Genomic DNA, 8,680 nt, shown 5'->3' with positions numbered 1-8,680 from the left:
TGGGGGGAAGCAAACAGGTTCCTGATGTGCCTGTATAGAAATAAAATATAAAAGGCAGAGAGAGACATTGAGATGGGGAAACTGTCCTATTATCTGAAAGTTGGCCAATGTGTCACATTCACATGTCAAAAAAACTGCTGCAGCTGAGGGGGCTGAATGATGGTTACAGGGATGAGCCCAATGGGCTCTTTATAAACAGGCCAATTCCGAGGGAGGTACAGCATGTGGGTTTTGCTGAGATCCCTTTTGTTTCAGATGAGCGGGCTGAGTGTCTCGTTCATAATTAACATGCTGTGTTCTGTTAATTCCTCCTTTCCTTTCTCATGTTCCCTTTTTGAAGTATAACGCTCCAGCTTCACCTGCGGAATACATCCACCGGATCGGGAGGACGGCTCGCATTGGCTGTCACGGGAACAGCCTGCTTGTCCTGGCGCCTTCGGAGGCAGAATATGTCAGCTTGCTGGCTTCTCACAAGATTAAGTGAGTCAGAAACGCGAACAAAAGTTTCAGCTCATCCTTGCTAATTAACCTTCCATGGCACTTTCAGCGGGACTGTGTCTCGTGCAGGTTTTAATAAGAATTTATTAATTCTTGTGATCCAGGACCGGCCCCAGACTAGCAAAAGGAGAAGAGGAAAGTGTGTGAAAATCATCAGCCTGACAGATTGTGCATGAGTGAGTGTGTGTGGTGAGAGGCAGAGAGGAGACGATGGTCAGAGATCCTTTGCACTCCATTGTTATCTCTCTGGCCCTGGGTTCAAATCATGGCTATGCGGAGATCACAAGTCAAGTGAGCCTGTCAGATGCTAACTGGCCATCTGCCTGCGTAGCACCATATTGTCAGACATTGTGCTTTCTCTTCAGGAGCGATCCGGCAGAGAAATAGCTAGGGAGCTGTGGGTCATATCTGGCAGGTAATTGGCCAAGATGTGTTGTGCAAGTGGCTTGTGACAGGAATAGTAGAGGCTTTTGCAAGTGATGCGTGCCCAGTATGGTCCTGGAAGGCAATAAGAGGGTGGACTCTGCAGACCAAAAGCGGAGTGTGCTTCCAAGCTAGCTTAGAAAGCTTCTCTTGCAGTGGCTGTAGCTTGGACTTGGGAGTAGACACTAAGGAGAGCAAGCCAGGCTGGGTAAGGACCGGCCCAATGTGCTGTCAGCTACCTGATGGCCGATACATGATGAGATTTTAATCCAGCTCTGCTTGCGCAATGGTCCTTTTGTGGAGAAAACCCACAACTTGCTGCTCAGCATTGCTAGTCAGGAGTGCTGTCAGGTCTCAAGCCTCCTCAGCAGTCAGCTGGATATATGTGACTCCCCTTGCTCCCTGCGCTGCTCTCTCTTGGTGTTTCAGAACGTCACCAAGTAGAATCCCTTTAGTGTTGTACTGGCGTTGATGGAGCCCTGTAAACTCACGCACAAATGAGTTCTCTTATTTCTTGTGTTTATGTCGGGTGGAGTCGAATTTGGGTTTGCATCCTTGAAACAAACAAATGTTGGCAGTAAATACAGGCTTATTCTAGGCTGTGAGCCACTTAGTGGTCTAACAAAGAGCCATCCATCATCCCAGGTAACTATCTATTAAGCAGACACCAGCAAGACATGGAGGGCTAAGCTGACAGGGGTTTTTTTCATGCAACAAACAGCACTGACATTTAAAGGTGAAATCCCACATAATTGTGAATTTCTAACTCCGAGTGTAAAGTTCTGTTTTTCTATGTTACAATGTTTTGGAGATGTTGGGGGAAGAAGAGGGAAATTTCCCTCCTCTTTTTGTTTTAAATGTTAATGCTTTTATCCAATTTTGTTGTTTTTTAACAAGTTTAAGGAGCAGTGTCACTCATGCTGGTAATTATATCTACTAAGGAGACCTGTTGTTGAGCTAGCCATGTTCTTCAGGAATCTGTAGAAGACTGTGCTGAATGAGCGGAGGGAGGTTTATATTAATTTAATTTTTTTTTCCCCTCACTTCTCAAATCAGTAGAGCCAAACAACTCTGGGGATTGTCTTTTCTTGTTTGTTTGGTTTATGTTCTTCATAAAACGTGCTGCTCTGCAGATAAGGCACTTGCCAAGAAAGGTTTGTAATTTGCCTTCCTTGACCCCCATCTTCAGATGGAAGAAAATGAGTGTCTAATTGGCATGGATGGGCAATTCGGCCTGTTAACAGTCTTTTTTTTCTTCCTACATAGTAGCGCATGGTGTGAGAAAGGGCAACGGGATAGAAAAGAGAGCTGATGAATTACAGAGAAGATGCAGGAAGGCAGCTTGAAGCTAAAGGCAGCAAGTGCCATCAGCACAAATTGCCGTTACCCTTCATAAACAGAGCATTATGGTGATAATCCTGACAATTTAATTCAGTGCGAGGGCGAAAGACAGCATGTGTTGGACTGTCACCGATCCTCTTAAGCACTGATAATTTTTGTTTCTTTACCCTAAGCCTTTGTAGCTTTTGACTTGGACTGCACAAGTTACTGGAGTTTGCATTTTTTTTATTCTTTGTTTAATTTTTAAATCTCTTGGTTTTTGTTGAGGATGAGTGTGTGTTGTGAATTTTTTTTAATTTGTTTTTTCTTTTTAAAATGAAATTCCCACTGGGTTTATTGAAATGTAAATACTTCATAAAATATGTATTTCTAAGAAGACAAAGCATGAGATGGGTCCCTGCAGCCTTCAGCTGGTGTAAATGAGCAGTGCTGTGCTGATGCACAGTAGATGAGGATCTGACCCAGAGTTTTTTCTTAAACCCCTCCACCCACCCCAGCATGCATGGGAGTAAGTCCAGAAATGTTGAGAGTCGGAAGTAATGAGAGCAGACGTGGCTTTGTTCCTGGATGAAAATCCACTTCGGAATTAGGGATGACTGCCTTTGAAATTGGAAATCGCTCGCAATTAATTTTCACCGGTACCTGAAGCCTCTCCTTGGCTTCCACTGTGGAAAAGCAGCCTTAGCCTTTGCCAAAACGATCTCACTTTGGCTCTGCTGAGATCGCTAACTCCCGTTGGGGCTCAAGAAGGCTGCATGTTTCTCTCTGCAACTTTCTTTTTGGTCTTTGTGTGGCTTGAAGTTGCAGTTCCTCTACCTAACTGTAAATGCTTAAGTGCATGCACATGCACACTCATGTTACTCATGTTTTCTGTACATTTCCTTTTTTTTTCTTTCCTTTTTTTTTTTTTTAAAGGTTAGACTCCAAAATGTTCTGTCTCGGCTCTAAGCATAACTAACAGATTTTCCTTCAAAGGGAAGAGGCAAGAAGCAGAAGAAAGTCAGTGAGGTTCACTTTATTTTTTTCCCTTATGTCTCTTTTAGTTCCTTCAACTGCAATCTAGCAGTGCCTGCCTCGACAGCTATCAGATAATTTCTTTATCTCCTAACGGCGGCCTAACTAATTTATAAAGGAAAACGCATCACCGTGAAGGCACGAGTCATTTCTCTTCCTTCTCTACGGTTGTGCTTGCCCCCCTCCCCTGCTCCCCTCACATGATGCTCCCCGCTGTGAACCAAGTTCACATATCAGTTAGGCTGTGAGCTGGCAGTGCGCCAGGCGAGAGGAGGATCGGAGAGGGGGTGACATCTCAGACAAATCAATGTCAAAGGTTTGACGTTTTCATTCATAGCGGTGTCAAAGCAGCCTTGGGGGGGATGGGGAGGTATACTTTTCTCTTGCTTAAGTGGTTGCCATTTATGTTTTAATTTACTGTTATACTTTTCAAAACCAAACAGAGAAACCCTCAGTTGTCTTTTTATGCTCCATTTCCCTTTCTCCCCCATCGCTCCCCCGCCTTTCTCTGCATCCTTTGCGGAGGAATCTGCTACATCGTGAGTCCCAGCTGCACGGCGATGGTGCTTGTCTCCCATATAGGATATCTTATGACCGCACTGGACTTTACCTTCCAGGCTGGATGGTTTATTTCTATTTCTCTGGACCATCTTGTTTTCTTTCCTTATGTTGTGATGGTGAGCTGGCTGAGGTTGAAAAGACAGATTGCAGAAGTAAAGGTATTTGTTGCTTTAACTGGGAAGGACTGGGGATCAGGTGAGGATCACAGTATCCTGCTAAGACAGTATGGCAAAGATTCATCCATTTCTCCTAGCCAGGTGCTTAGAGATCTTTGAGTGAAAAGAAAGGGGATATCCTTCTTGTTATAATTTTTTTCTGTACTTTACAAATTGAAGAATATCAGCAATGCTTCCTTTCAGAAACTGCATGCATCTTTCTTACCATCTGAGATTCAGGAGTCTGAGAACTGTTGGACCCCCAAGATTTCTGTCTTCCTTAGACTGATGTAACCCCAAATGAACTCTTTGGCTTCCATGCAGTATTTATGATTTATTCTGGTATAAAAAGGAAGAGAATCTCTTTTCTAGAGATGACCTTTGCCCATTGCTGAAAATTTGGGCCCACAAACTCAGCTTTTATTGTCTGACTAATTCCCTTGGAAATAGGACCCACTTTGGATGCAGCTGTAATATTAATGGCCTGGAGCTGCACAGCTGTTCCTGCATTGTCACCTGGTGTGTGTGTGCCCCACAAGACAGTGTTAAAGAGGACGAAGAATTTCCAGTCTCCTGTAAATGCATCTCTAAGTAGGACCACTCACTTTAAAATGAAGCAGGTTTGTAAGCATTTCCAGCATCTGGGCCATGACAGTACCCAGCAGTGTCTTGCAAGCAGGACTGGAGAATAAATCATCCAGTTGAATCTACAGGAGGAATGTGAGTCGACAGAATGAAAATAAATGCCCAGTGTGAAGCCTGGCTAGGACAGCTGACTGAGTCTCCTGTATTTAAAAAAAATGCTATGGGTTCCCTAATGGGCCAGGCTTTGGCTTTACACTTCAAATGAGAGGGAAGGTGAGTTCTCAGAATGGGGCAGGAAATCAAATCGTGTGTTTGATGTCAGAGGTGGCTTTTGAAGCTATAGCTGAATTGGAGAGTGTCCATCAGGAAGTGTGTCTCTGAGTTTTGACCCAAGTGACATAGCAAGAAGTTGGAATGATGTAAGATCTTGTGGGAAAGACTGATGATATGACCAGAGGGAAGGAAGCTGCAGGAGAGTTGGCTTGATAGGAAAAGTTCCTTGAGATTCTGTTGTTGCCCTCTGAGATTGAGTCACTGTGAGAGGAAGGAGCTGTGTCTTTAACATGGATGGAAACGAATATGTGTAAACATCAAAGCACTTTGTTCCTTTGAATGAGCTGGAAGGTAAATTGGGGGAGACAAGATGTAGGGGAAATAGCAAAGTAAGTGGAGCACATCTTTCCAGCCTGTATATGTATGTCTCAGTCAGTCTCTTTCTCGCACAAACAACTGAATGCAGACACCTCTGCTCCCTACCCATGGCATCTAATGTACAATTAAATGTTTGACACCTTCTGGGTTCAAAGTGGAGGTTACAGATCTTATTGTTTACAGTTATAAAGCAAATCTACAAGAAGTGTTAATGTTATGAGCTGCTTCAACTCTGGTTTGAGTTTCTTTTAGTGGAAAATGTAACCAAATGATTCCCAATTGTCTTGGTCCTTCTTAGTGCAAGGAAAGAAAAATTATGAAAACAACAGAAATACAATTAAGGGCCTAAATGTTTTCTTTAATCAGTTAGTCTGGTTGAGAACCGAGGAGACTTTCAGTGAACTGAAGGTCCACCCTCAGTTAGTTTGATGCTCTGTTAGAATTGGAGTGTGTGTTGGTGACTTGTAATGGTGACAAGATTCTGGGTAAAATTGTGTCCCTGTTCCCGTGAAAGCACCAGTTCAGCAGATGTTGAGATTTTACAGTAGTTACACTTTTAGGGTTGCTGAGTGAGTGTCTGGGGTAACACCTCATGTATTTCAGGGATAAATTCTTGAGTTGAGACTGTAAATCTCAATCTTTTTGTTGTCCATTACCAGCCTGTGGCTCATTATATGCTATATTTGAAAAGTAGGAGAAATGGTAATTTTTTTGTCGTTGTTGCTTCAGTGTTTCAGAGATAAAGATGGAGAAGGTATTATCCAGCCTGATGAAAGATGATCGCTTCAAGTTGCACAGACCAGGAAGCAAGGTGAGTTATTCTGCTGATTTGGAATTGCTCCAATTTTCATTTCCCAGTTAAGCATCACAAGTATTCCTCCCTTAGCTTCTATCTTTACAATATGAGGGTTGGTCTATCCATGATGTCAGGCAGTGCAAATAATTGTAGAACTGCCATATCATGATTGTCCAATCTTTAAAGTATAGTCCCCAAAAAGCAGTTGCTTCTACCTCTTCAGCAAATATTTTTGTAACAGTCAGTAAAGGTGTCTGGCTGCAAAAGCTTTGGGGTTTTTTTCTCCCCACAATGTTTCTATTCTTCTTGGCTTTTCTGCACTAAAATACTGTTGGAAATCACAAATGACACAAAACTTCTCTGAAGAAATAAGGAAAACTTATTTGGTGATGTGTTACAAAGGTTTTTTTATTACGTGTATTTACTTGGAGCCTAAAACAAAGCTCGCTGCGTTGACAGGCATCTCTTCATTGACTTCAGCAAGCTTTGGGTCTGCCTTCAAGTTGCTGGTTTACAGAATTCGGTCATTTGCAATTGATGTCTAAGGCATTTCTGCATTCTGGTAAATTAAATCCTCCAAGAACCTTCATTTTGAATGGAAGTCAAGAATGTGTCAAGCATGATGCAGCATGCTCTTTTTTTCCTCTTGTTGCTGTTTTGCCTGCTCATTCTTTCTGTTATACCATGTATGAGCCTTCTTGTTTCCTGCGGATGACTGTTACGAACTGTGGTGTTCTTGGTAAACATGCTTTTGAAAGATGTTCAGTTTTCCTACACACCCTGTATTTCGCAGAAAGCCAAATCTGTGGCTCTTCTAAGATACAGCTCTGTTTAAAGCTCTTTCCCACCACTGTGCAGTTTTTCACTGAAATCGGCCTGTAATGCCTATATATTTTAAATATCTGGAACATGCCTAGGATACGACCTCTTAACTTGTTCAACAAATACGTAAGAGTTTTATTGTGCTTTGTTAATGCAGAAATTATTTTAAACAGTTCTTCTTCTGTGTATAAATACTTAACTTTTCTCCCAAATGTGCTTATAGGCGGGTAGCTTTGGGTTTCCTTTTTGGAGAGTTTTTCAATAATTACATTTATGTAGAAATTGCATGTTAAATTTGTTGCTGACGGGGTACAGAATATTATCTGTTCTAGGCTTGAGGACAAATGTTACTTCATGGGAAGTGGGCAAAAAAGAGAACGTGTCTTTTCTAGGAAATCATGATTTAGCTTTTGAAAAGTGGCATGAGAAAATGCCTGCTGAATCTTGTCAAATGTCAGAGCCCAGTAATTCCAGAGATTGAAAGTCATTGATCCATTTGGAAAATTCTCACCTAAACATGTCAGTGCCTTTGTATCCTGGCCTTCGGAATAGCAATAAAAAGCTCACAAGTCTGTTTGCTACCAGGACTGATCAAATTAGTATTTCTGCTATGCTTTCAAATTGTAAAATACTCTACACATCTAAGCACAGAATATTCTAAATACTCTTCTTTTGTCTTTCTCCCTTTCTGTCAAAAAATATAAAACCACACCATATTTGAAAGTGATAATTACTCTGGTTTTTACTCAGCAGTGCTGCCTGGGCATGCCGTGCCATGCCAGGTGCCGTGCATGAGTACGTGTACAGAAAGAGCTGGTTCCTTTCACTTGCAGTCAAAGGTGGGATTGAATTCCTCTCTTCCCTCTGCCATCAAAGTGAATGGGATTTTGCTGTTGACTTCACTGGAGTTGAGTTATATCCACTCTGGCTGTAGGATGGTCTGAATCTGCTGCAGCAACTTATAAATACAGAATAACTTATTTATGTGTGACTCGGAATCTGAAAGGATTGGGACTGAGAAACAGAGTTTCTCTTTATGGAAAAAATTCTGTATCATTTAATGGGGATGAAATTACAGTAGTTCTGTCAATATCAAATAGGCTTCTTCAGGAATTACTTGAAAAACATATTAAATGCGATCAAGGATTCATTCTGTTTGTTAGCTTTGTATTTTATTGCCATCAGAGGCTCTGTAAGTGGTCTCAATGCTTTTTCAGAAGCTGCAGGGGCATGTTCCCAAGTTTTCAGGAGGGTTAATCTCTATTAAAACCTGTAAGTTTGCCGTAAAGATGGTACAATAAGCTGGGAATGCAGTGGGACATTGCATAGGACAGAGAGTGATTGAGGACTTGTTATGAGGAGCTGAACCTGATCCATTTGTGATGTTGCCATTCGAGAGGGTGTTAGCTTTGCTTATCAGCTCTCCATACATTGAGTCATGTATATATTATAGTCGTGCACACAGGAACCTCATTATAATGCTCTTCGGTTCTCATTGCCTCAACTGAAGTCCATTATAAGTACCACGTTGGAACATGTATTTTTTGGGCTTCTGTGTGCAGCCAGGGAGCAAGCTGAAGTGCCTGTAAAATGTATATTTTATATTTAGGTATATAAAATATATATGTGGCTATGTCTGGGTGTGTGAATGTTCACCTGCCTACAAAGAGAATAAATTTGATCTTTCAACTTTTATGGAGAGGGGCAGGGGGACTTGGTGAGTTCTAGAGAAGGTGTGTGGAGGTTAGTAAAAAGTTGTTACTAAAACAAAATCCTTCGTTTTGTTTTGAAGTATAATGGAAGCAGGAGATGTTATAGCCTGGCTTTTTGGCAC

At 41.9% G+C, this 8,680-nt stretch overlaps 1 protein-coding gene across 1 annotated transcript in view; it reads left to right on the top strand.

The window, feature by feature from the left end:
• Nucleotides 1-8,680, top strand: part of DDX31 (DEAD (Asp-Glu-Ala-Asp) box polypeptide 31) — a gene marked incomplete at its 5' end in the record, with an annotated part of 48,096 nt that overhangs the window by 19,843 nt on the left and 19,573 nt on the right. The window contains 2 exons of the mRNA XM_009707564.1: nt 341-480; nt 5,958-6,039. Of these exons, the coding sequence (XP_009705866.1) occupies nt 341-480; nt 5,958-6,039 (222 nt within the window). The remainder of the gene's footprint in view (nt 1-340; nt 481-5,957; nt 6,040-8,680) is intronic.

Source organism: Cariama cristata, unplaced genomic scaffold, assembly GCF_000690535.1.
Source record: "Cariama cristata isolate BGI_N322 unplaced genomic scaffold, ASM69053v1 scaffold16779, whole genome shotgun sequence".
In the NCBI taxonomy this organism is placed as follows: domain Eukaryota; kingdom Metazoa; phylum Chordata; class Aves; order Cariamiformes; family Cariamidae; genus Cariama; species Cariama cristata.
This window is presented reverse-complemented; position numbering and strand designations above follow the sequence as displayed.